This window comes from Camelus ferus, chromosome 22 (assembly GCF_009834535.1).
Source record: "Camelus ferus isolate YT-003-E chromosome 22, BCGSAC_Cfer_1.0, whole genome shotgun sequence".
In the NCBI taxonomy this organism is placed as follows: domain Eukaryota; kingdom Metazoa; phylum Chordata; class Mammalia; order Artiodactyla; family Camelidae; genus Camelus; species Camelus ferus.
In genome coordinates, this window is record NC_045717.1 from 18,083,923 (window position 1) to 18,110,974 (window position 27,052).

A 27,052-nucleotide genomic window follows, 5' to 3' on the forward strand; every position below is an offset into this window, starting at 1 on the left:
TGGCTTCTTAAATTATCTTTGGGTCTGACACCATCCTTCCTTGTCCCCGCCCCACTTTGGTCCTGTTTTGTTCCTGAAATACAGCTTCTGTGATAAATTTGCTCTCCATCCCCTCAGCAAGGTTCCCAAATTGTGGGATGCCTAACCCCTAAGTAAGGTGACTTCAGCTTGTTCCAGGATCAGCAGTCCCCCTGGGAGAAGGGCACATTTACTTTTTCAGTTTCCCACAGTCCTGTTCACTTTGAGGAGAAAGTCTTGTCGGGTGCTAATCTCCCTTTGTGCACATTGAGTGCCACTCAGAATCTTGGGCCAGCAGCCACGCCGGTGTTGTTTTCATTGTACTTACTTTTACATTGCCTTTTTCTTCATAACAGCTGTTGCTGGTTTTTAAGTTAATGACTTTTCTTTTTCTCTTTATGTTTAAAATTTCCAAATCTACAAAAAGTAGATTTACCAATTAATGTTTGACACATCTGCTTTATCAGTGCACTGGGTTTTTTTCCCCCCTAAATCCTTTGAAAGTGAGTTGCAAATGTGGTACTTCACCTCATGCACTTGAACGAATTATTCTTATTCTTTGAGAATAAGGGCATTATCTTGAAAGCAGAGACTTCAACAGATATTTGTATACCCATGTTCATAGCAGTATTGGTCATAATGGCCAAAAAGTAGAAGCAGCCTAAGTGTCCATGGATGGATGAATAAACAAATATGGTATATCCATACAATAGAATATTAAGCCTTGAAAAGAAATTCTGATACATGCTACACATGGATGAACCTTGAAGATATTATAGGTTAAGTGGAAGAAGCCAGTCACGAAAGGACAAATGCTGTGTGATTCCACTTATTTATGAGATAGTTAAAAAGTAGTCAGATTCATACAGACAGAAAGTAGAATGAATGGTGCTTACTAGGGGCTAGAGGGAAGAGGGTATGGAGAGTTAATGTTTAATGGGTACAGAGTTTCAGTTTTGCAAGATGAAAAAAGTTCTGGAGATGGACGGTGGTGACAGTTGCCCAACAGTGTGATTGTACTTAATGCCACTGAACTGTATGCATAAAAATGGTTAAAATGGTAAATTTTATGTTATGTATATTTTGCCATTATGTTTTTATCCTCTTTCCTTCTTCCTTCCTCCCTTCCTTCCTCCCTTCCTTCCTTCCTTTTGCACTGTCCTGTAAAACCACAATAAACATTGTGGAAAATCAACAATAATTGCATCCCATATTAAGATTTCCCAATTGTCTCCCAAAATGTCTGTCTCGCCCATTCAAACAGGTTCACACATCCATGTGATATGTTAATGTTTTCTTTTAAATAAGTATGTTTTAAGTTTATAAAGAGCAAGTTGATATAAAGCACAAGTGAATCAGGATGATAAAGGTGGTGGATGTGGACTGACCAGGGTCAAACCCTGAATGTGTAGTGGTCTTGGTCCCTGTGGCTCTGGAGCTGAGTTCCTAGAGTGTATGCCCCAGGCCTCCTAGCTTCTACAGGAGGAACCTTCTATATCTTAACAGTAAGGGCAGCACTAACCTCTTAAACATCAAAATGTGGTCGTGTGACTGAGAAACTGGATTTTTAAATTTTACTGAATTCTAATTTTAATTTTAAAACTGATGCCAATTGGAGAACATTTAAGTATATTTGGAACATCTTAGGTATGTGAATCTACTTTTTAAACCTCACATTTTATGAAATCTAAATAAGACCAAATATTTTGAATGAAAATTTAGCTCCTGAATTGAGATATGCTGAAAGTGTGGAGAACACACTTGGATTTCAGACATTTAGTATGGGGGTGATAAAATGTCCTTTTTTATAGTGATTATACATTGACTCATTGGTCACACATTGAAATGATATTTTAAGTGTATTGGATTCAGTGAAATATACTTTTAACTTCACCCTTTTACATTAATGTGGCTACTAGAAAATTAAAGTGTGTGAGTGGTCACGTTTATGTCTATAACACACATGTAGATGTGGTGCAAGTGTAAAGAGTCTGTTCCTCTGCAGCACCCTGCGCGGCCACCCTCCACCAGGTTTTTCTCTTATTTCCCTTTCTGGGCTACTGAAAACCTATTATTTTGGGTGACTTCTCTGCTGAATTCTTTCTCATTGGTCCTTCTGCCCTAATAAGGCCTGGGACCTGTGAGTACCAGAACCCTGGGCACACCTCTTGAAGCCTTTGCTTCTCCACTGTTAGACTGGTGAAGGGAAGGGGCTCAGCCACATCTCTCACCTGAGTAAGGCTGGCGGGGGCGGGGGAGGAACGTGGCCACCCATCCTTGTTACTGGTAACATGATGAGAACACTTTTCTGACCCTCTTCTGTCTAGCTCTTTGCCCAAGGTCCCAAGCAGCGCAGAGGTATGGGAATCATTGGTGGGAGGGCATTGAGACCCCAAAGAAGGTACTGGAGGCACCAGCCCAGTTCAGCTCTGCTCTCTCCTGTGTGAGACATGTCCAGTATGGAGTCTGGGAGAGCTCATAGAATCGCATAGAGTGATGTGGTGAGCTGGGGACAAGTTGCCCAGCACGTGGGTCTCTAGCTTTCCCGGTGCATGACTCACAAATCAGTTGCTAAACTCAGTGAGTGCAGGTGGCATTTTCACTCTCAGGGATGCATATGCACACAGTTTTTATTTAGTCATTCTGTGCTCTACATCCTGGTTTTTGAAGCATCGTTTGTGATGAATGTTTGTTCCACATCCTTAAATACTTTTCCAAGTTTAAACACAAAGACGGCAAGGAGTTCAAATGCTGCAGATTCACTGAAAGTGTGAACCTGTGCACTGGGGCTCTTTTTGTTTTTGTTTTTGATGAGCTGACAGCTCCTCTCCAATGAGCAGCTCTTATTTTCCTAAGTGAACTAAGGACAAGCTGCCCTGGCCTTGTCTGCTAGGGAGTAAACCTGGGCTGTGCAACAGAATCTAAGTCTGTGAGATGTCTGGCTGCAGCTGAGGATCCCCTAGGGCACAGCCTCTAGGGCTGGTTTGCTAGTGGTCACTGCCTGAGGAGGGTCCTGCTGCCCAGGGCACAGCAGGCTGCAGGGCTCCTGCGAGAAATCAGAACGCTTTGCTTTGTTCCCCCTATTCTTCCCAACACCTGCTCTCCTGTCAGTGTCAGCTGGAGCAGTTGGCTCCTGTGGGTCACTTCAGCGGAAGTCAGGTGGGATTCATGGCAAACAAGAACGTTAGTTTTCACGAAGCAACAGATCCCTCTGAAGTTCTTTACTTCCCTGGCCGTTCTCATCTGAAATAGTGTGAATTTTGTACCTGTTTGGCTTCTTCGCACTCTGAAAGTTACTGAGATCTAGAGGAGGTTGGTTATTTAAACCCATGCATACACTTCAAACTGACAAGGTTAGGTTGTTATGGCAAAAGGATACACTGAGTGTTCGCACAGGGCAGAAGCCTTCTTGCAGTGCATGGAGAGGTGGCTTACCCCTACCTATCAGGAAGTCACTTTTGTGTGGAAGCCAGGGCCCGTCTGCCTGTTTCCCTGAGGCTGCTTGACTGTCAGAGTACTGGCCCTTATTGTACCCTTGGGAGCACATGTCTAGTTTAGACACTGTCACCTCTCACTGTTATTTGGGTTCTATACTTGATGAAAAGTAAGGCAAGATGAGAGGAAAAGTAATCTTAGCCGGAGCCACTTCTTGAGAGTGCCTGATGATGACAGATGTATCCTTCTTTTTCTCAGATCTTTCTTCTAAAATACAGCTTCACAGTGAAGGTCAGAGGATAATATCATTAAAGAAGAGGTCACCCATAAGCATCAGCTCTTTATCAAGGTAACTGGATTCCTGCATCTCTAAACCCTGAGTCGCTGTGTGCCTTGTCCTTGATAGATGTGTCTGCTCCTTGGTGTGCCTCCATGTCTCCTCCTGGCCTTTGAAGGCCTAATTGGCCTTCCCTCTCAGTGAGGACTCTTGGTAGCGAGGGCTGAAGTATCACTTGGATGGCAGATTGTGGTGTCTCTGGAAGCTCTCGTGCTAGGCTTGTACTCTGAGCCCCTTTTGTCCCCAGTAATCGTAGGTGGATCCCTTTGAGTCTCCCTCTCAGCTGCCATTCTGCTGCTTTGAAGAGAAGCTTAGAGGCATGATGTACTCTTAGAGATACCTTCCACCCTCCCAGCCTTGCCTACTCATGGAGGCTGCTTCCTGGGGGATGAAATTGTAGGCAAAATTGGTTGGAGTATCATCTTTCCCACTCATGGGTCTGTTCACTGGTTGAATATTGTTTCTGCTTAAACACAGCAGGACTGTATGCCTGTGAGCTGACGTGTTCTGGAACATTTCAGCCACAGGCAGTGGACTACCTCTCCCCTGTATGGTGCTAGCCATTGGCTGTTGCATTTGATTTACCTTTCTCTTGGCTTCCCAAATTCCCAAACAGCTTGACTTTCACCACCTGCTTGGAGGTCAACACTAATGTGTTTCCATGGTGTTTGCTGTGCTGGAAACCCCTTAGTTGTCTTTTTTGTACTAGTTTTAAATTTTATGAGGATCATGAACTTGGATTTAATCCTTCTGTTGTAAATGGGAGGCTTCAGAGAACCAGTGTGACATCGCCCTCAAAAGTTTTTTGATCTACAACTGGGCAGCCCAAGACTGTACTGGCAGCCTGGTTTGGCTAATCCTGGTTTCTCACTCTTACTCTTCATTTCAGTAATTTATCTTTTGAAAAGTGAACATCACCTCCCATTCTTGCTGCCTTGCAGATTCTTCCGTTCTCCATTATTCCAGTGCTTGCTCCCAACTGGGAAACTCTCATCTAAGTAGAGTGCTTGGCCTCACTACCTGCCTTGGCTTTATGATCTGCATGATTCTGGCCATATCAGAGTCCACCTCTCAAAGCAGGATTTTTCTACGTGAAATAACATTCCTGTTCTGTTGCGTCTCATACTGCAGTGTGGGTTAATCTTAGCATTACATACACCACAGTAGCTGTTTTGGAAATAAAAATAAAAGGTGTAAAAGTAAAGACAGAGGAGTGGGAGTAAAAACTTTAAAAGAGGCAGCCAGAAATAAATATCACTCTTAACCACCTTACCTGTAAAGGGCACAACCTGAGACATAGGTTGGTGGGAATGCAGGGTTTGAATTAATGGCATTGTGTTTCTGTCAATCTTTCAGCCTCTTAATTTGGAAACTTACCCAGGTCAAGGCTGCTTTGAGAAGCAGTGCCTGGAGGCCAGCTCACTAGGTTGAGGCAGACTGATCAAAAGACCACACCAACAGAGACGTCAGTGGGAGCTTCTGAAAGGGGGCGCGTTGTTGGTTGGTTGGTTGGTTTTTAAATATAAATAGGTATAGTCTTCCACAAACCCACCACTCTATCCCACTTCATTTTGTGGTTTCATGTACCCACCCACTTGCACATCTTTACTTAATTTCATCTGTAAGTTTGCATTCTGCTTTTCTAACATAACGTTTTTTTAATCTACACTTCCCTCATTTTGACACAAAGCCTAGAAATCTATGGAACAGGGGTTGCAAACTAAGGCCTGTAGACCAATACAAGTTTTATTGGCATGTGGCCACAGTCATTTGTCTAAAGATTGTCAGTGGGCTGCTATAAGAGTTCTGCAACAACAGAATGAAGTATTGCAAAGACTGTGTCTTGCACAGCTGACTTTATTTACTCTTTGGCCCTTTGTAGGAAAAATTAGCCTACCCATACTGGTATATGTTTAAGCAGTTTTGATCTTGTCCACATCAAAGTTTTGTTTTCATTTTAACTGCCTGCCCATCTAAGGAACATTTTAAGTTCACAAATCCATCCGCCCAGATTTAACCATCAACAGCATGATGTAAGCCGAATGTAACAATAGAACCTTTTTATACTGTACTTCCAGCTGCTGACAGCTTTCACAGGGAAAAGACAGTACAAAATTCTCACTGCCTCTAAGTTAATGTGCCTGCTGATTGGTTTCTAAAGCAGAGGGGCTGGCTGGAATTCTGATTGACAAGGTTGTGGCCTCTCTGGGCCTGGATCCTGGTTTTCCTGGCTGCATGGTCCTTGTATGCCTGATTCCCTCACGGGGGACAGAGCGCTTGAGTGTGTCTACACACCCTGGCAGGAAGACTGACTCATCTTTGCCTTGGGTTGCCTGGTTTAAGGCAAGCTGCAGGCTTGAGGCTTGAGGCTTGAGGTGATAGGGCCTTGCCTGGCAAAGTCCAAGGGGGCAAAGGGGTGGGCCGTGTACAAGCTGCATGAAGGAGAATTAAGACTTCTAAGAGCTGCCTCAGGGCACAGGCACTGGCCAGGCTCCAGACAGCTCAGTCTGGCTGATGACACGAGTGCTGTTCTCATCAGCTGCTAGAGCTGGTCAGATGGAAAAGTAATCCTGTTTGTGCTTCCCCACTGACATAGGTTACACAGTGAAACAGGGGCCTTCACTATGAATGGGAAGGAGCTTCAGCTCTGGGGTCAGGAGGAAACAGACCTGATACTAGTTTTCTGGAACCAGTGTAACATTTCAAGAAAAAATGTTCTTAGTACCAGATAAGATTTGATGCGAATTGAATAATGTTAAGAAATTTGCTATTTTTTTTAAACCAAAGTTAAGGTCCCCCATCCCCTTCTCTTAGTCCCTAAGTAGAATCTCACTCTTCCCCCAAATGATTCTTTAAAGGGGAGCCTTGCAGTGATGGAGAGGTGACCTTCTCTGTCTGAAGGGTATGTGTGTACTACTGTGAACTTGTAATTTCATAAGAGGCTGAGGTCAGCTGGCATTGGCCAGTGTTTTTCTTGGTCTGAGACAAGTTCAATCCATGGCCCTTTGGGCCCTTCAATGCTTGGGAAGCATGAATAACATTTGGTCTCTGTTTCCCTTGACCCCACACCCCATGGCATCAGCAGGGAAGTGTGATGCTGATTTCACCTGTGATTTGGACCAAGTCACAGTTGACCAGGTGCTGCCAGAGTTATCTTGACTTTGATTTGTTTATGGGAGTGAAATTCTTTGGAAATTAACCTCACTTTCTTGAGGGTTTTGTGACATTCAGCTATTTCTTCAGGGAGGGCAGGTCTGTTGATAGTACATGCCAGGACGTAGATGTGGGGTAGGGGTGCCCTCGGCTAAACCACATATCCTCCTGGCCCACCAGTGCTGGTTGACTGGGCCTCTGCCCCTGGGCTTGGTGAGCACAGGCACTCAAGGGACACGCAACCCTGGGTGACCTCCGGCTGACCACCACCCACTGTTTCTTTGTTGCCAAGAGAATGAAGATGAAGGTAATGATGCCACCACCTGCCTTGTAGGCTTGCTTTGAAGATTAAATAAGTAAATACAGGTCAAGTGTCAAGTACGGGGCATCAGCCCAGGAAGCGGCTGGTCCCTACTGGCGAGCTTTCCTAGGCCCTAATGCAGATGTGTGTTTTGGTAGCTCGCATAAAGTTCTGCCAAGCGTGGTTTCTGTATTTCACAAGAGAGTTCATGAAGCCTTCCAGTTAACCTGCGCTACTCCTGCCTTCCCTTCCATCTTGCTGCCTACATGCTGTGTCACTTTAGGGAGGAGAACAGAGTCAAGCTGTGGTCTCTGGGCTTCATGGACTCTCTGGGAGACCAAGACTTAAGGTGGAACTATAGGTACAATGTATAGCTGGTCAGCCTCTCACAATGGACAGGACTTGAACTTAATCTCCAGGGATCAGTCTTTCTCTTTACCTCTCTTGCCTTCCAAAGCCCAGACCCAAACCTGCCCATTGTCTTTCTCTCTCTGTCTCAACTCCTAATCTCCAGAAAAGAAAATACTGTTGAAGTTTCAAAAATGTTACAGTTGTGTTGTCTGCTAAATACTATCTGTCCTTAAAATTTTCTCAAATCACTTAGATGAGTTGGAATGATAGGAAAGAACATCCTTGAAAGCAGGAATGCTTAATCAAGGGTTTATAAACATAGGGAAAGAATTTACATTTTTATTTTCATTAGCCCTTCGGTTCCCAAACTTTCTTGGTTCATAGTGTCCTTAGCATCTCAATTTTTTCATCATGATCTTAGGCCAAAGGAAATACTTAACAATTTCATTAGGTAGTTTAGATATAAACAAAGGAATATGTACTAATGTCCCAACAACTGTATATAGCTGTTTGAAAAAAATAAAAGACATAAATTGAAGAAATATTACATCCTTGCATAACTACAGCCAGTTCCTAATGGAATGTGTGCCAGTTGGGTACTGCACAACCCTTCAAACATTAGAACCAGATCAGACACCCACTGCCCCTATTCTCTGTTTCCCACGTTGATTTTTACATGGTACAGTCATCCCTTGGTATCCTCAAGGGATTATTTCTGGGACATATACACCTGCCACCAGACACTCAAAACCACAGATACTCGAGTCCCTTATATAAAATGGCATAGTGTTTGCATATAACCTGTTGCATGTCCTCTGTCCTCTCATACATTTTAAATCATCTCTAGGTTACTTATACCTAATACAGTGTAAATGCTATGTAAATACTTGTAAACACAGCGTAAATTCTGTGTAGTTGTCAGTGCACAGCAAATTTAAGTTTTGCTTTTTGGAACTTTTGGGAAAACTCCCCCCCCCCCCCCATTTTTGACCAGCTGTTGATTGAATCTGCAGATACCAAGGGCCAACTAACCAAGTTTGCTATTTATCACAACTGCTAAACACAGGTGTTGCAAGATAAGACGTCGAAAGGAATATAGTGCAGTCTAACATTGAAATTATCAATTACCTTGAGCTGATAGTTCTCACAGTGCCTCTCTGAGTTACTGTGACTCCCTAGGGTGCCTCAGCATTCCGTTGGGGAATCAGGGCACTAATCTAATTTCTCTTCATCTATTTCTTCTTATTCCTGTAAACTGGAAATACGTCGTAAGCTATCTGTTGAGAGTAGATCCAGAAATTGGACACCTGGTTGGGTCATGCAGCTTTCTTTTGCTTGGATACGATACGTCAAATTCTCTTCCTGTCCCTTGACGTTCAACTAACTGAATACAGTAATTGGTGGCTCGCACCTCTTGGCCACAGGTAAGTGTGAAAATAGAGGGAATAGCATTTTTGGATCTTTTAGATGTAAAATTTTGATTGAATTGGTTGAAGTTGGTGTCTACACTGTCATGAGAATCCAAGTAATAAATTCCTCCTAGTATCTACATATAGATTTATAAGTTGGAGTTTTTAGCCTCCTCTCCCTATTGAGCCATGGTGCTGAGAGCCATTGATTTCCTGCAGGACTCAGAGCACACAGAGCAATCTTGTAGAGCACAAAGAGCAATCTTGTAGGCACCCTCACTGATTTACCCTGTCTCCATGCACCCATTCTTTGGTTCCCCATCTTTTGCATCTGTAAACACCATGCTGCATTGTGCAGGTATAGTTGAGGATGAAACTATATTCCAGGCAGGAATGCGATTCTTGTCTCTACCTCCCAGTGGTCCTGGAATCCAACCTCAGTGCTCCATCCAAGGGCTCCCCCATCCCCACCCCTTTGCTCCTGCCCTGCAGTCAGGGACTTGTGGAGGATAAAACCCAGCGTGGTCACATGGTCCCTACACTGTGCCACCCCGCCTGTTCTCCTTTCAGCTCTTCACAGGCCCTGGTATCTCTCCTGCCTCCATACCTGTGCCTGTATTACTGCGTCAGTTTTGCCTTCTCCTGTCCGTCATAAGCCTTGTCCCTCTCTGCCTCACCCACCACGGGAGTGCACACCCTCCCTGTCCTGTGATCACAGTGGCCCTACCATTCTTTTTCACAATACTCATCCAGGTATTGCTTAATCACCCGAAGAACATCATGTTGACTGCAGAGTCCTCAGCCCTGGCATGTAGCTCAGACAGGACGCATTAGCTGATTAAGTGAGAGTATAACAGTCAAATTTTCTGTGTGAGAGTGCAAGCTGGTTTCCTTTTCCAGAGCTCTGAAATTGGGCTTAGAAGACCTAGGGTGACAATCGTGTGGTCACTGTAGGGTGACTTCTTTACCTGAGTCATTCACTAAGCACCTGCTGTGTATTCAGAGGACAAGAGTGAAGTAAAGATGGCCCTGCCCTTGGGCTTCCAGGTGTGTGTGCTGACCATTGAAGCCACTAGACAGAGATCAGGGAAGCACCAGATACAGCAGATAAAAGGCATGAAGCTGATAGGGAAGGGGCCCATTGTGGCTACAATGTTGTTTGGAATGTTGATGCTAGGGACTGGGACAGTACAGGGTAGGGGAGACTACTGGGAAGGATTTACCCAGTGTCGCAACACAGTTGGACCTGTGCCTTACAAAAGTCATCCTGGCTGTCGCAGGGAGCCGCTCACCAGTGCCTCACTTCCTTGGCCCACAACAGACTAGAGACTCTTGTTGGCTTCCCTAGTGTTCTTTGCTTCAGTATGAATGAATGGCTTTTTAAAGTTTTTGAGGAGTTTACTTGTCTGCAGTCCTGAAACAGCTGATCTGCAAGCTGCAGACTATCCTGGGTGTGGTTTCTTGAGGTATGAGTGCTGCCCAGGCCCCCAAGTGAATATAGAACAGGAATCCCAGGCATCCTGTGATGATCCTCATGGCTTAGTTGTCATATGTGGTGATCCCATACATTGGGGCCATGGATGTCACCTGTCTTCAGTTGTCCTCAGAGCTTCCTAAAAGAAATTTTGAGGTACTTGTGGATCCATCTCATCTGTCAGACTCATCATTTCTTTACATTTGGGCTGGCAGCCTCCAGCATTTTCTTTCCTTATGAATTGACCTCAGTTGTTACAAGGGTGTGGGTTTTGTGCTTGGTTTTTCATACTACTTAAAATGGGCCAGCCTGTCCCAGCTGTTTGCATTGGACTCTCTTAGAGGTGCATGTTCAGCTCACAGATGGGGACTTTGACTCAAAAGCCAACTGAAACTTTCCAGGAATTGTGCCAGATTATGGGCCACAGTAACTGGATAGGCCTGATCTTTCTACTTCCTGGGTCAGTTACTTTTCTATGCCTCGATTTTCTTATCTTTAAAATGGGGATGAGGCTAGAAGCAGTCTCAGAGTTGTCAAGATTAAATGCCACTGTGTGTCAGATGGGAGGTGGTTGGGTGTTCTGGCTGGAAAGGGTGTTTTGGCTTCTGTGGTGGAGGTAGTGGTTTAAAGCAGAGATGAGACAAAGTTAGAGTGTCACATTTTCTGTAGAAAAAGCTCTGTTCATATTTTGAGCAGAAAATTCAGCTTCCTTGGCTCAAGGGCCCATGTGGGTGTGGTTTGAAGGTGAAGGAAAGTAGTTGTGTCTAGAGCCCTCCATCCTTGGCTTTGCCGAGAGTCCATTTGGAAGGAGAAGAGGCACACAGCCCAGAAGTTCCAGAACTCAGTTGCCTTGACTTCATCTTGCCTTGGAGACACTGCTTAAAGATTTCCAGCACATCGTTACTTAATGGAAAATTTATGGAGCTTCTTCCTCCTGGTGGGAGGTGCTTGTTTCAGCCCCCTGGCAGCCTGTGTCCTTGTGGCTGACAGAGCTTCACTGCCCTCGGGCCAGCACATCTCCTTAGAAGTGGGGCTGCTCCTGCTCCTTGCCTGCCACAGCTTACCCGGCACGTGCTTAGCTGTGTAATTCCTAAGCTTCTTTGTAGGAGGTATTTAATAGTAGAAACCAAACTGCAGATCATTCTTCATCTTCACTAAATGCCACCCTCACTCCCAGAGTCACTTCTCCAGTGCGTCTAAGCCTCACTTCATGATGGGGCCACAGTTACTTTCATCCTCTTTTGCTCCTTTGTTCATGCTGGTCCTGATGCATGGAAACCCTCTTCCAGCCAACTCCAGGCATCCTTAAACCCGACTGACATATTTCCTTCTCTGTTGTGCTGCCCCTCTGTCAATACCTGCGTCCAAGCACTCAGCATGTCCTGTATCTCTCTGTATCTCGCTCATGACCACCAAACCAAAGGCTCTTGGCTAGCTGGCATGTTGCCTGTGCCATTCATCTTTCTGTCTCCCCTTCTGTCTTGCTGGTTTCCAACCCCAGTTTCTTTAGTTGCCCCGTAAATGATTACCCCATCCACTTACTTATGGAGGGTTTGTGAGGGAGCACTCTATAGTTTCTGCCATCTTGTGGGTGCCTCTCCATCCTCCCTCCCTCTTCCAACAATTTTCTGCAAATTCTAGCCCACTGGCTTCCCAACCTGGAACCTGGAGTTAGTCTTAGCTGGCTGCCCTCACCACTCCCACTTTATCCTTATCCTGTTCTATGTGATATCCTTAACTGTTTGTTTCTGTTTTTATCAGTTTACTGTTTTGCTTATAGCAGCTTTATTTTGAAAGGATACCAAATCAGAAGTAACATTGATATCAATAGAGTTTTTCAAAAACCATGAGAACAAAACAATATTGTTAAATTCCATCCAGATAATAGTATTGTCTGCTGTCATCCCTGAGCACCGCCTTTCACACTAGCACAAACAGGGATTACCTGTCAATACTGGAATGAGAATAAAAGGAAATGAAAAGAAGGGAATGTGCACTAAATGATTAAATGCCATCTATCTAAAGCCAGTTTGTGCTCTCCTGGTGGCTTTGGGGACGTGGTTCTGTGAACCTTTCCATGGCCCCATCCCCGAGCCCTGGCATGTCTTTCTGCAAGTGGTTGTGGACCCTACTTCTCTGAGATTGAGGTCCCCACTGTTTATCAACTAAACCTCAGAACTTGGAGGAATCTTTTTCCTCTTTCCTGGCATTCACTTCAGGAGTGAAGGCATGCTTTTTGTCTGCAAGACTCCATTCACAGTCGATTGCAGCTTCCAGTGTGCTGCCTTCTCACGCTGCCCTCCATATCCTGCTTCACCTTAGGTCAGCAGTGACATACTCTCGGCCAGAATCCCCCCCACCCCAATCACACTCAGTGTCAGGTGATTCACCCTAGCCCCTTGTTCTCTCTTCCCTCTGAGCAGGCTCTTTCACCTTGCCCCAGCCTTTGGATGCTCCCCACCCTGAATCTGTATGTGACCTCCTTCCTGCTTTCACTGAGATGCGTTTACTCAAGTCTGGGCTCCAGGGTACACCCCATCCTTTCCAAGTTCCCAGCCAGGTACACTTTAGGTACCCCCACCACCACCAGTAGACCTCCAAGCCCACCCTCCCTCCTTGATTCATTGCATGGCACTTATTTACAGGACAAGATGGCCCTTAGTTCTGGCCAAACTTGTACCAGAAATATCCTTGATGGGAAAAGGGAAGTGCATTGTATCCCCAGAGCCTGAAGCAAGCCTACCCAGTCATGCCTGCCTTTGAAAACTATTGTAGTCCACAACGCTCCTGCAAGGTTGTGTTGTTGCAAAGTTTCATGATGTCCACTGTCAAATTAAGTTGCTTCAGGGAAGTGCCCCTTCTTAGTACTGAACCCCAGGCACACTGTTGTCTTGGCTTGGGGGATGCTTTAACTGGCTGCTGGCCAGCCAGTCCCCACCTCCAGTCCCCAACACTCTCTCATGTCAGATACCTGTCTAGTTTTATCTCTGGGTGCCCCTTCCCCATCTCTAGCACCGTATGTGCAAGAGAGGTGCTAAGAATTGGCTCTACACCCACAAAAGCCCCCTTCCTGTAAGTGTTCTTCCTGGGCAGATGTTCTCCATGTAGAGAACTTAGAGGTTTCCATAGGACCTGTCCCTTGCCTCTCAAGTCTTGAAAGTTACCCTGAGAGGGTGCAAACTGAATTTTTTGCTGGCATCTTGGATGCATTTGGACATCATTAAGTACTTAAGTTTAGCATCAGATGCAAGACCACCTCTAGACACCTAATTCACATTGCTATAACATTCCCTCCCTCCAGCATTGGACAGTATCGCCCTTTTCTCTGAGCTAAAGGATTAGTGAATTATTCAGTATTTTTTGAGTGATTGGCATCTCATTTCTGAATAGGCAAAAGGCACTCTTAAATCTCTTATCTCTTTGAAAAGGGGTAGAGAGCAGTCTTTCCTCTTAAAGCAAAGGATTCATTTCTCAGATCCGTAAGATCTGGAGTCTTATACTCGGTGGCCATGGGCTGCTCCCACACGGGTCCCCTCCCTGCCACAGCCTTCTCCTTAGAGCAGCACGCTCTACGTGTGTTCTCTAAGCAGTTGATGGCTAGACCTGCAGTCAGCACCCTGGAAGGAAAGCAGTCTCCCTGGCCATGCTAATTTTATCAGGCCTTGGGCTGAGAGGTCTAGCTCTTTACAGCCCTGCCATGATGGACTAAGTTGCTTTTACTTGAGTGAGTTGCTTTTCACCCAGTGAGTTCCTTTCTCGTGCCTTTAAAATTTGGTAATTTGCCAGAACTGCATTTACAAAAACCATTGTGAGAACCTTGTTTTAAATTACACTTGGACTGAATTATAAAGTAATTCAACAGCAGCTAGAGTAACTAGTATCTGTTAAGTGTATTCCAGAGCAAAAGCTGTGACATAGCCAGCCAGCTTGACTCCTCTACTTACCAGAGTCCTGTGATCCTAAAAATCTACTCTGCTCTCTTTTCCTAAAACCTTGCCTGACTTCCTCAGCTAGAGAGGTTTTCTTACGCTGACTGAACTCCTGGGTTTATTACTGGAGTCACTCATTAGATGCAGGCAGCTCCTAGCTTACAAAGTCTTTTTTCCTCCGCAGACTCATTCCTTTTTCTTGCCAGTAGAAAGGTGTCAGAAGCATAGCGCACGAAAAGTGCAAATGGTCAGTACACTTTTGAGGAGATGTTTCTTCTTATGAATAGAGTGTGGAAACTCTTGGCACTCTTGAGTAATGAGTGGGTTAATGTGTTTCCGGGTTAGGGGACAGTTTGACAGTAAAAACATGTACCTGCTGCCCTGTGGCTCTCCTGTAAGTAACTGGACAGGATACATATAAGGCACTGATCGGGGGTCTCCTGTGTCCCCCCACCCTGGTGGATCACAGGTGCTTCTCTGTGCTTTTATAAATAAGCTTTGGAAAGCTGGTTAATAAAACAGTAGGTTGAGTATGGATTTGTTTTTATGTATCAGCAGTTACCTTGTGGTATTTCTTTAATTAGCAAACATGCATTATTTAAATTACCGAAAAAATGTTCTTCGTAAGTGTGAGGTTTGTCCCTGAGTGCTCAGTAGTGGATTGCATGGGCCATTCAAGAGTGGGCAGCCTGGCCTTCCTACTCCTTCCTGCCTGGCCCCTGCTTACCAAATGGAATTTCTGACTTGGGTGGATGCTTCATAAGCCACAAATACAATTTTAATGAAAATGACATAATTTGGGATTTGTAAATAATCCTATCTAACACACAAGCAGTGTCCCCTAAAAACTCTTAGATGTGAAAACTTAGTTATTGTATCCACTTCTCCATGAACTCCATACCTTCTGCAGCCTCTTCCAGCTCCTGGTTGACTCTGGACTCCATGCCCTGGCCCTCAAAGTTGGGGCCTCTTTCCTTCCTACTGATTGATGAGTCTTTAAGGAGAGCAGATACTGCGACCCTTTCATCAGTGCATACTCCCCAGCCAACCTGATCAGTTTTCACCAGAGGAACTCATCTCTCGGGAGCCACAGCCCAGGGGCATGTGTCGTTGTGAGTGGCATCCATCTGCTGCCTGGTCTCTGATGATGGCTTGTCTCTTCCCTTGTAGAGTGCCCGGCGAAGAATGTGATGGGATCAGTAGCATGTCTGCGGAGAGCGGTCCTGGGACAAGACTGAGAAATCTGCCAGTAATGGGGGATGGACTAGAAACTACCCAGATGTCTACAACGCAGGCCCAGGCCCAACCCCAGCAAGCCAACACAGCCAGCACCAATCCCCCGCCCCCGGAGACTTCCAACCCCAACAAGCCCAAGAGACAGACCAACCAACTGCAATATCTGCTCAAAGTGGTGCTCAAGACACTATGGAAACACCAATTTGCGTGGCCTTTCCAGCAGCCTGTGGACGCCGTCAAGCTAAACCTCCCTGTGAGTAACTTCGGCAAGGCCTGGGGCTGCCATCCTCCAGGTCTCCTCCTGTGGGAGGGTGGACTTATGGGAGGGTGGATATACCTTTGGAGTCATTGTGAAAGCACGGGCCCTTGAGTGAGTGGTTTCGGCAGTCCTGATGAGTGAAAATAGGGAAGGAGAAAGAACCTGCTGACTGGCTTAAGCAGTAACTGGTTTCTTTGATACTAGGATCCCAGAAAGTACTGTGTAAGAGGTTGAAGTGGGTGAAGGAGTGCTTGCAGCTTTCCTTCCAGTTGGATGGTGGGGTCAAGCCCTCCCTTCTCAGACATGGTTGATCAGAGTTTTCAGAAGAGGACTGGCTGACTACAGCACTTCTTCTGGTACTGGTGTCATTATCATCGCCCAGAGTGCGGGGCAGTTTGAGAAGGTAGTGAAATGCCTCCCAGGGAGCCAGGTACATGGAAGTGGCCTGACTGAAGAGAGGGGTAGGGGTGCAGCTCTGTCCCTGGTTGCCTTTGCACACGCCCTCACACCTGCCCACCTTGTGGCCACACTGTACTGGCTCTTGTTGTTTTGTACCCCTGTTCCTCTCCTTTGGGGCAGGGGGAGTTTTCCACTTGCCCACACCCCTAGCACATGGTCCTAGAAACTCAACTTGTACCTCTAACTGAACCTAGGAGAGCAAACGACATAAATGTGTTAATTTTTTCCTTTCTTCAAAGCATCAAGGACTAATTATCTTTAAATTGCTCTCTGCTGTTGCCAGATTCCACACACACCCCTGGGCAAGGGAATTGGAATTAGATGATTGCTGCTTTTGACCTAGGCATGGGTCTGCGAGTTAGAACTGCTCTACACGGGTATAGGATCCTCAGTCTCTGCCAGGGGTCTGGTTTCAAGAAGGAGGAACACACTACGTGACTTTCCTTGCTTGAAAGCTGCTGTGTCTGTGACAGCTGTCTAATACTCTCTGTTCATTGAATACGCATCGTATGCACTCACAGAGAGAGTTGGGAGGGGCTGCTGCAGGTCTGGGTAACGAACTGGCTCAGGAAAGGAGTTGGGGGCAAAAGAAGGGTCTTCACCAAATCCAGACTTCAGAGGCCACTCTCATCCATTGACCACAACCAGGAGTAGAGGCAAGTGATCCTGCCGCTGGAGAGAAGCTTTTGGGAGAGATTGCTGTATCAGTTTCTAGCTGGGCTAATGGGCTGAGCTCTGCATGGTCCTAGATGAAGTAACCTTGTGAGAGCAAATGCAAAGAACGGGGGTAGAAGGAGCTGGGGATTGGAATCCAAGTGTGCTTTTTTACAGCACTGGAGGGAGGTGGGAGGCCAGGAGGATTGCCAGCAGAGAGCAGCCCCCCAAGTTGCTACATCAGAGACTACACAGGGAGGTCAAAGAGATGAGGATTCCGACCTGACCCTCCTGTTGGCCTTTAGGAGGGCGTTGGTGACCTTAGGACCATGTGACGCAGAAGTAGAAACCAGATTCACAGCTGTATGAATGAGAAGGTGAGGATGTGAAGCCATCATTTCAAGAAATTTAGCTTTGAAGGGAAAGTGCAGCAGGGCCAGAAGGAGGAGGGGTTGGTTTGTTACAGGAAAATGCAGAGGGTGCAGAGGCAAGGAGAGCTGAGAGGGTGAAGACTGAGGAGAAAGGGGGACTGGGGGGCCTGAGATTCGAGAAGGCAGCATCCCAGCCAGTGGGACAGACATGGGTGTGGGAGGTCTGTTAGGCCAAGGGGTTTGGGGGTTTGAGGTCATTCTCTGAAGTGGAGAGCAGGTTCCCCAGGGGCCACAGTGTGACTGTAGATGTCACCCTCAGCAGCTCTGACATAGGAAGAAGAGGCCTGTGGATAGTGGCACTGGTCCAAAGTCTTCAGAGAGATGGGGAGAGTGTGGTACTGATCCAGAGGGATGGGGCGGGGCTGATTGGCTGGGGAAGATGTCTCGCTAAAGCCCAGTTTCCCATAAACAACCCACTTCTCCAGGAAATGTTAATAGCGCCACCCAAAAAAGTTTCTTCCTGTTTTCTGATGCCCACCAGATCTTTACCTGTGTTTTGGCCTCTGGTCCCTGCTGGACTTCTTACTAGAATGCCTGGCTCTTTTGTTCATTACACATGTACAGTTGGATTGTCATGCCCCCAAGCCCCTGCCTCCCTTTCAGTCCCCGCCACCCCTTTGTCATCGTCTCGCCTCGTTCCTGTTCTGTCCTCAGCCGCTCTCCTCTTTGGCCTTGAACCACTTGACACATGCTGAGGCCAGTTCAAGCACCTGACACCATTCTAAGAGAACTTTGGCCATGGAATAAAACCTAAATTTCCCCTAGGGAAAATATATTTGGACTTGGTTCTCTAGGGGAAAGGTGGTCAGAGTAAGTATAATGTAGAAAGTCTGCTTCAGTCTCCCCTTGAGGCCTCCTGGCCAGGGCACCTAGGCCTGTGTTTGCAGCCCTTGTTTGGGCAGGGCTGAGATCTCTGCCAGCCCTAATGTGTATGCTGGTGGCTTCTGTGCCTTTCTCATGGATGTCAGAACAAGTCAGAACCTCATACCCCATGATTACCTTTTAAGTAGTCCACCACTGTTCCTGGGCAGGACCTCAGTGCTTGCTAAACCATAGGCCTGTCCCTCTGTCATCAGGCTCCCTCTTGTACTTGGTTCTGATACCTCACCTTAGCCTCATTAGGGGAACCTCAGAGAATGTGGTTCTCAGTGGGGCTGGCTGGCTGTGTGCAGGTTCTCCTCCCTGGCCTGGCCCTTCTGTGGTCATTCCACCTGGAACCTGGCCACTGCCTGATCTGTCCCCAAATTCCTCCTTTGGTCGTTTTTAAAAATAAGTGTTTGGTTTTAAAATTTAGGTTTAGATTTAGAGAAAAGCTGTGATGATAGTAGAGAGTTTGATTTGAAGGACTTCAGGACACCTGCCATCTGGCCCCTTCTGTTTAGCACTTGTCAATAAGATCTGAAAGTTTGGAGAGTGGGTCTGCTGTATTTCTTTTTTTTTTTAATAAGGATTATGAAAGCTGTCCATTTAAATCTTCATCTGGCACTTAACTGTATCCAGATACTAGTGGATCCTTAGATGGTAAACTGTGTGCAGGTAAAAGAAATGGAAATGCAGTGAACTTGACTGAAAGTGGAGGCTTTTACTCCGTGGTTCTTTAGTGTGACAGAAAGCAAGGGATTCACTTGTGAATGGGCTTGCAGTGCCAGTTCCATAGGATTTTACATTTTATGGATGTAGAAAATTCCAAATAGTGAGAAGAAAGTAGAACCTACCATGGTTGTCTTACCCGATAAAAACTTTTTTAAAGGCTGTATGTCCTTCCCCATTATTTATTAAAAATCAAAAAAAAAAAAAAAAAGAGGAAAACATAAATCTCAATAAAGACAACCTGTTCCTGGACAGGACAGTTGGCAAACTTGCACATTTTCCCTCTGAATTGCCACACAGCCTTTAGGAATCCTTTCCTGACCCACTTTATCTTGGAGTCCCCCTTGAGATAGCTCACAGATGCCATGGAAGAGCTTGGATCTGCGTGCCTGTGGAGTAACCTGAAGTGAGATCACAGGCCTGCCTGTGAGTGCTGTGTGGCTGTGGAGGTGACACTGGCCTTTTGCTTTCTGCTCTCCAGGATTACTATAAGATCATTAAAACGCCTATGGATATGGGAACAATAAAGAAGCGCTTGGAAAACAACTATTACTGGAATGCTCAGGAATGTATCCAGGACTTCAACACTATGTTTACAAATTGTTACATCTACAACAAGGTGAGATGTGGGGGCTGTTGTCCAGCTGCCCTGGGGAAAAGAGGAGGTAAAGGAGGAGGAGGCTGTGCATGTCTGGAACTTGTGGGCAGAGGTACTGAGAGCAGATGGGATTGGAGTCTCATGAGAGGAGACCATTGGAGGCAGAAGCATATAGGAGCGCTGGTTTTGCTTGTGACTGGTTCTGTTTCTTTTGAGGCCAAAAACGTTCTGGCTCTGTTTCTAACTGTCCTTGTTAGCTTGAAGTATGTACTTCTCAGCCCTTGGGATTTTGGTTCTTGAAAAGGACAGTGACAACTCTTACTAAGAAATCTGTTTGGATGACGTGAATTGTCAGGAAGGGGCCTCCTAAAATGTAATTGTGCAAAGGTGCACTCAAACAGAAACCTAAACGTGAGAGATGGTGCATTGGGGCCTGCCGCATCTGCAACTGTGGGCATGACCATTGATGACTCACAACCATAGAATCAACTGCCCCATGACCTAAAATGTAGAACTAAAGATCACTTCTTAACCCAGTAGCCAAACCATTCAGTTTGGCTGTTCTATGAAGCCAAAGCATTTGTTTAGTCTCAGCTCTCACCACTAGGTTTAAGTGAAATGTGCACAGATGAGGATTTCAGTTTAGAGCCGAGTGGAAACAGCATATTACCGATGAGGCGGCAGAGTGGGGACCTATAAGGGAGTGAGAGATGGACATTGCCCTGAGTCCCAGCTGCCTTTGGGGTACACTGGGGAACATTATTGGAGCCATGCTCTTGTATCTGTGGCAAGAAATCCTGTGTAATTCAGGTGAAGTTGAATTGTGTCAAAGGAGGCTCTAATGCAATAGAGGGCCCCTGTGATCGGCAGAGCTTGATGGATACTTAAGGTATTAGGATGGTTTCTCAGGCCAGAACTTAAAAGACTAGAGAGGCAACAGACCTGCAGACATATGAAGCCTCCAGTGATGCCTGGTAGTGTAGCTGTGTGGCCCTTTGGGGTTCATATTGGGGAAGGACCCTGAATATGATGCTCCATGCTTTGGGGCATAGGGTGTGGAGCTCTTGAACTGTCTAGAAAAGTGGGGCGGGCTTTCCAACCCTCACCCCATGTGTTTCCTCTTTTAGCCTGGAGATGACATAGTCTTAATGGCAGAAGCTCTGGAGAAGCTCTTCTTGCAGAAAATCAACGAACTGCCCACAGAAGAAACTGAGATCATGATAGTCCAGGCAAAAGGAAGAGGACGTGGGAGGAAGGAAGCAGGTAGGGTACCTTCGGTGTCCGCAGCACTGTTAGCTTCACACTGAAATAGCAAGGAAATTGGCTTTGTTTCTCCCTAGGTTTTTGCCAACTTTCTCCAAGTTCATTGGAGGACTAGGCGTGGTGGGAAGACAGCTGCATTATACACTGGCTGCTTTGTTGCTAATTGGATATGGTCGGGCCAAGTTCATCGTGGGAACCACCCCAGAGGGTCACATGACACCCCCCCCAAAAAATAGAAAAAAAATTGGACACTGCCTTTTTTGATGGACTTCAGTTAAAAGGAAAGTGTAACCTTTTCAAAGCATTTTAAGCTATTTGAATTCTTCATCCCACCAGTGCCATAGTCTTTGTTTCTTTGTTTTAGATAAAAAAGAAATTAACCTGATCAAAGGCTATACTAATACCCTGATCCTAGAGCCTTGAGGTTTGTTACTTGAATTATCTTAATGCATTTGTGTCAGAGCCATGCCTGCTATTTGATAGTCTTCTAAAGTCAGGCTCTCCTTGTTTATCTTAGCACGTACCCCTGTCTCTCAGCCTGACACAGGATTCCAGAGGCCAGCTGGTAGGGAGTAGCCTGCTCATAAAATGTTTCTCTCTAGGAAAAGTACTAACAGCTGCTTCTGCCATCTTGCCATCCACAGCTTGTGCTGCACAACAGCAGTGCTTGCAAGGTGGGCCGTGTTGTGAGTTGTTTGCTTCTCTGAGGAGCAGGCTTTCACCTGGCTTCCCACCCTGCTTGGAAGTGGTGGCTTCAAAGGAGCAAAATGGGGTTGGCTAGATCCCCTGTAGGGCTGAGGGGTAGCCAAGGAGAGCTGGTCTTGAGGGCCACTCCTTGGCCGTGGAATTTGCTCAAAGGCATCCAGTAACCTTACAGCCAAGGAGCCCTACCCTCTGCCTGGGTAAGGGGTTTGGTCTTCACATAGGACAGATGTGGGGTGTTGTATGTTTTGGCTCACCCACACCACTGCAGGGAGGCAGCCTGAGCTGGTCATGAAGGGCAGTAGCTGCCTAGCCTCCCTCTGTGGCTCAGAGTGGTGGTAGCTTGCTGGTTTCCAGAAACCTTGGCCAGGGCTGCTGATGCCGGCCCCTTGCCAGAAATGCTTACTCAGAAGGCAGCGTTTCTGGGAATGAGGACAGCTCTGCCTGAAAGTGCCAAGGAGGTTTTTCTTTTTTTTTCCCCTCTCCATCACTATCCTGGTGCTGACTCTCAGCGTGTGTTTCCTGCTCCTTTGGCTCAGGCCTTCATGCTCCTGAAGGGGTCTTTGTGCCCGAGTCAGGACATGGAGCCAGGACACCCCAGGAAGTGTGGAATGCCATGTGTCACTGCCCTCGGAGCACCCTGGGACAGGTGGACAGATTTGGCTGAGGTCAAGGGTGTTCAGGCTGTTCTGTTAGACAAATAGTTATGGTGACACTGTGCCATGCCCATGCAGACGTGCGCTTGCCACCTGTGGCAGTGTCCCCACAAGGTCAACCAGCATGCAAGCACTGCATCTAACCTGTCCCTTTTGTGATTGGTAGGGACCGCAAAACCTGGTGTCTCTACGGTACCAAACGCAACGCAAGCGTCGACTCCTCCACAGACCCAGACCCCTCAGCAGAATGCTCCATCTGTGCAGGCCACACCTCACCCCTTCCCCACCGTCACCCCAGACCTCATCGTCCAGACCCCTGTTATGACAGTGGTGCCTCCCCAGCCACTGCAGACGCCCCCACCAGTGCCCCCCCAGCCACCACCTCCACCTGCGCCAGCCCCCCAGCCCGTGCAGAGCCACCCACCCATCATCGCAGCCACCCCACAGCCTGTGAAGGTGAGCATCCTGTGCGTGTTGCCGCCCAGCCTGGCCACTGGCTGGGTCCTGCCACCTCAAGTAGACGACACTCCCCCCCCAATTTGCAGTGAGGCTTACAGGAGACACTCACTCATCCTTGCCAGTGCTTCTGGCTCCCTGGGCATTTGTGGGTATTTCTGGGGAGGAAGGGGGTCACATTGTGTTTAAATCAGCACAGCCCAGAAGCTGTTGCCCTGCTGACCCCAGGATCCCATAATTGAGTCACACTTCTCAGGTGGTTGCTGCCCCCACCCCCCGTGTCTGATTTAGAACCGCACATTTGCAGATGCTGTTTAAGTAGTGTCGGAAATGTGCCTCCCTCGGGTGGCCAGAGTGACGGGGGTTGGCTGTGGGACTGGAAACTGCTTTAGGAGGTAGGTCTCTCTGGCCTCCAGTGAGCAGATCCTGCATGCAGTTGTGTGCCTTCTCCTGCCACTGGCAGGGTCCTGTCCCAGCTTCAGAACAGAGTGGTGGGACAGGGTCTCCCTGTTTCCAGTCCTTCATTTGTGGAATTGCCTTTGGGCCCTGTTCCCTTTGAGTGTTGAGACCCTAGAAAGGACCTGCCTTCAGGAGTGACCCTGAGGGCCCGCTGTGCCGGCCGCCGCCTCTGATTATGCCTGTCACGCCTGTGCTCTCGGCAGACAAAGAAGGGGGTTAAGAGGAAAGCAGACACCACCACCCCCACCACCATCGACCCCATTCATGAGCCGCCCTCACTGCCCCCGGAGCCCAAGACCACCAAGCTGGGCCCCAGGCGGGAGAGCAGCCGGCCTGTTAAGCCCCCGAAGAAGGATGTGCCAGACTCGCAGCAGCACCCAGCGCCGGATAAGAGCAGCAAGGTGTCGGAGCAGCTCAAGTGCTGCAGCGGCATCCTCAAGGAGATGTTCGCCAAGAAGCACGCGGCCTACGCCTGGCCCTTTTATAAGCCCGTGGACGTGGAGGCGCTGGGCCTGCATGACTACTGTGACATCATCAAGCACCCCATGGACATGAGCACAATCAAGGTGGGGGGTGTGCCCTGGAGCTGGGGCGGGGGCTTCCCAGGACAAGGAAGGCTGGCGTCTCTGAGCCCATTCCGGGCAAGGGCCCAGTCTTAGCTGTCTAGACTCTTCTTACCCATCCAGAGAAGCCCAGCGCCCCCTGCTGGGGATCGTGGGGACAGCCCCGGACTGTGTGCTATAGACAGCGGTGCTTCCCCCTTGTCCTCAGAGCCCTCTGTGGCCTTGAGGCCCAGTGTCCACAGACACCTTCACGTGGCAGATGCTGCCGGAGAGTTTGGAGGGCCGTCACTCTGCCAGGCTCTGTGTCTTTGAGAAGGCCTTGATGTCTCTCGTCAGTAGGAGAAACACAAGTGCTGGCATTTTCACTGTAGTGTTTTGAAGCCTTTTTGGTTTTACTTACTTTAAGCCTTTTGGCATTTTTTTCCTGGGAGTGGAGTAAACCTGCCCAAACATGGAATGGGCAGAGCAGGGGACACTGCTGTGTTCCTTTTGACCAGTGTCCTATCCTGTATTACCAAGACAAGTACACGCCAGGTCAGAACTGGACCCAAACTTCCCTTTGTGGTTCTGGCTTAAGCTCTGCCTCTTTGGATTCTTTGTCCACTTGCCTGTTAGTCAGGAGCAGTGAGTGGGTTTGGATGCTAGCAGGGCAGTCTCGGCCCTGAGGCTTGCTGTTGAGTGTCTCCTTGTCCACCTGATGCTGAGAGTTGGAGTGATAACCTCTTCCCACTAGGGTCTGAGTTAAACCCAGAGCCATTGAGAAGCTAACTTGCTCCTACAGGCAGCCCTCTTTGCTGTCATTTCCTTTTGGAACAGGGGCAGCCATGGCTAACTGGGACCTGTCTTTGTCTTTACAGTCTAAACTGGAGGCCCGTGAGTACCGTGATGCTCAGGAATTTGGTGCTGATGTCCGATTAATGTTCTCCAACTGCTACAAGTATAACCCTCCTGACCATGAGGTGGTAGCCATGGCCCGCAAGCTCCAGGTGAGGCTCTGGGGAATCTCCATGTGTGGCATCCTTCAGCAGAGCAGGCTGGGGTCCTGGGTGGGCCAGGCCTCTATGGGCCTTGGCAGATTTTATTTCTCACTTGCTTTATTATGTCACATTGCTTTGGAAGTGTGGACTAAAGTCAGGATAACACGTACATCTTACATTGGGATTATTTCATTATAAGTAAAGCAGGGTTGGTTGGTTTCTGTCTTGGGCATTTTGGGTTTTGTTTTGGAGTGTCCCACTGAAAGCCCACCCCCCCACCCCACCTGCATTCGGTTGCCCTTGGCCGGAAGAGTGCATATGCTGTGCATGGCCCCACCTCTTGAAAACAGACCTGTCTCAAGTCGACGAGGGACACTCTTGCCAGGTAGACTCTTTGTCACAGTTGTGACCTGAAGTAATTCCTCAACTGTGGGCATTTATTCACCAGAGCCTTGAAAGTCTTTGTTTGCCTTCCAGCTGCAGAGTGGCTGCTTTTCTATGTTCTGTATGGCCATGATGCCCTAGTGGGTGGGATTCGTGGCCCTTTCAAGTTGATTCTGGGTGATGCACACTGCAGAATACACACATGGGTGGAAGGGAGGGGGAAGATTACAGCATAAATGTGTGAACTGACTCCACTTTTCTTTATTTAAAAAAGAGGAAAGATATTCAAATTTCAACAGAAGTATGTCTTTGGGTAGAAAGATCAGGAATTCAAAATTATGGAGAATAAAATCAATATTTAGAACTGTTATAATCTGTTTTTTTTTAATACTTTGAAATTACATATATAATATAAAAATTGCAGCCTCCCATCCCCAAGGCCCCAGGTTGCACTTCTGCATTTAGTGTCGGTAGGCCGTGAGCTGGGCCACCTGCTGTCACAAGGTACAGGTGCTCTAGCTGGATCTCAGGTCCAGTCTGCGCATCCTGTGTCCAGCCCTCTCCTGGCATGTGAGCAGGACTTCCTCACACCAGGCTTTCTCAGCCATCTGTGAAATGCTTCCAGGGCAGAATCAAGGACTTGCAAAAGGACCTGTGGGTGGGTCTGTGTTTGTCAGAGGTCACCTGAACCCTGCCACCTACCTGCCTCTCAGCTCTCTTAGCTCTACACCTTGTCCCACACTCACCAGCATAGTGTCTCCTGTGTCATCTACACTGGAGCCAAGGCATGGTCTCCTCTGTTCTTTCACTTGGCCCTTTCTGGGCCAGCCTTTAGTTCACAGGATGTGTCCTAAAAAGTCTAGGGGTAGCAAAAAACCTTACTAGTGTGGACTTGGCTATCATGTAAACACACACTCAGACTTGAAGGTTTTTATTTCTACTGGCTGTTTCTTAGTTGTGTTTTCTCTCAGGTTTTTTGTTTTGTTTTTCTTCAGTTCGGTGCTATCTTGTCTGCTTTCTTCGTAAAGCTGCTTTTTTCACTGTTACGCATTTCCCATCCTTGAAGAAACTCAGGCTTTATAATTTTGCTGTAGTTCTCATACGTAATCACCAATGGTCCCTTCAGAGCAGCATCTTAGTGAGCTCACCCCCCCCCCACTACTGAGGACTTGAGGGGTAGTAGCTTTTGCCCAGATAAATACCCACATCCTTTATTTGCCCTGATGAAAACAGCTAAACCAAAACAAGGTCTCTCTCAGCACCAAAGATTACTATTTTGAGCTACTCTATTTAAAAAGGAGATAGAGAATATCCTCTGATATATTCTAGCTTTTTGTCTTCCTAATTTTTGTGCCTGTTTTAAGGTCATTTGGGATTTTGTTTTTGTTTTTTTGTTTGTTTTGCATTTTTGTCCTGGAAGTAGTATGAGCACACCCTAACACAGGGTTTACTCAGAGCAAGGACACTGAGATGTTTGCCACACAGCAGCTTCTTTTTTAAACATTGACTCCAGATACCAGGCTAGATAGGACAAGGTCCTTGTCTTGAGAAGGGTTCACTTCAGGCAGAGGCAGGGGACAGTGCCCAGTGGGCCACTCAACAGGGGGCTGCCTCTGCCTGTGGCCTCCTTTGCCTGCTGCAGGGTGGGTCTCCGTGTTACTGAAAGTGACATGCCAGGAGGCTGGTGGGGGTGTCTCCGCTTCAGCAGAGTTGACGTGGCAGGCCACCTGTGCAGACTTTTCCCCTGGAAGGTACTTCCTGTATTTGTGGCTTTTTGTTTTTCTTCTTTATCTTGACACTCTCTAGGATCAGCATGGTTTAGGTGGCTAGATTGCCCACTGGAGAGTAGGGGGCAACAAAACCCCACACCTTGTTTACCTCAGTGAGAGGTACTGGGACTTCCTGTCTCTTAACTAGGTTGTAACTAGGCTGTGCCAAAGGACTGGAATTTTCCTCTT

General features: G+C 47.2%; 1 protein-coding gene across 8 annotated transcripts in view; it reads left to right on the top strand.

The window, feature by feature from the left end:
* Nucleotides 1–27,052, top strand: part of BRD4 (bromodomain containing 4) — an 81,722-nt gene that overhangs the window by 31,620 nt on the left and 23,050 nt on the right. For 6 of the 8 annotated variants that reach the window (XR_004314296.1, XM_032465405.1, XM_032465409.1 and 3 more), the window contains exons 2-7: nt 15,578–15,896; nt 19,518–19,655; nt 20,762–20,897; nt 22,422–22,711; nt 23,374–23,736; nt 24,591–24,719. Coding sequence is in view for 7 of the 8 variants with exons in the window: in XM_032465405.1 (XP_032321296.1) it covers nt 15,612–15,896; nt 19,518–19,655; nt 20,762–20,897; nt 22,422–22,711; nt 23,374–23,736; nt 24,591–24,719 (1,341 nt within the window). In the remaining variant the exon portion in view is untranslated. Of the gene's footprint in view, nt 1–3,711; nt 3,803–15,577; nt 15,897–19,517; nt 19,656–20,761; nt 20,898–22,421; nt 22,712–23,373; nt 23,737–24,590; nt 24,720–27,052 lie in introns of those variants that run through there. The other 2 variants (XM_032465402.1, XM_032465408.1) reach the window with 2 other exon arrangements.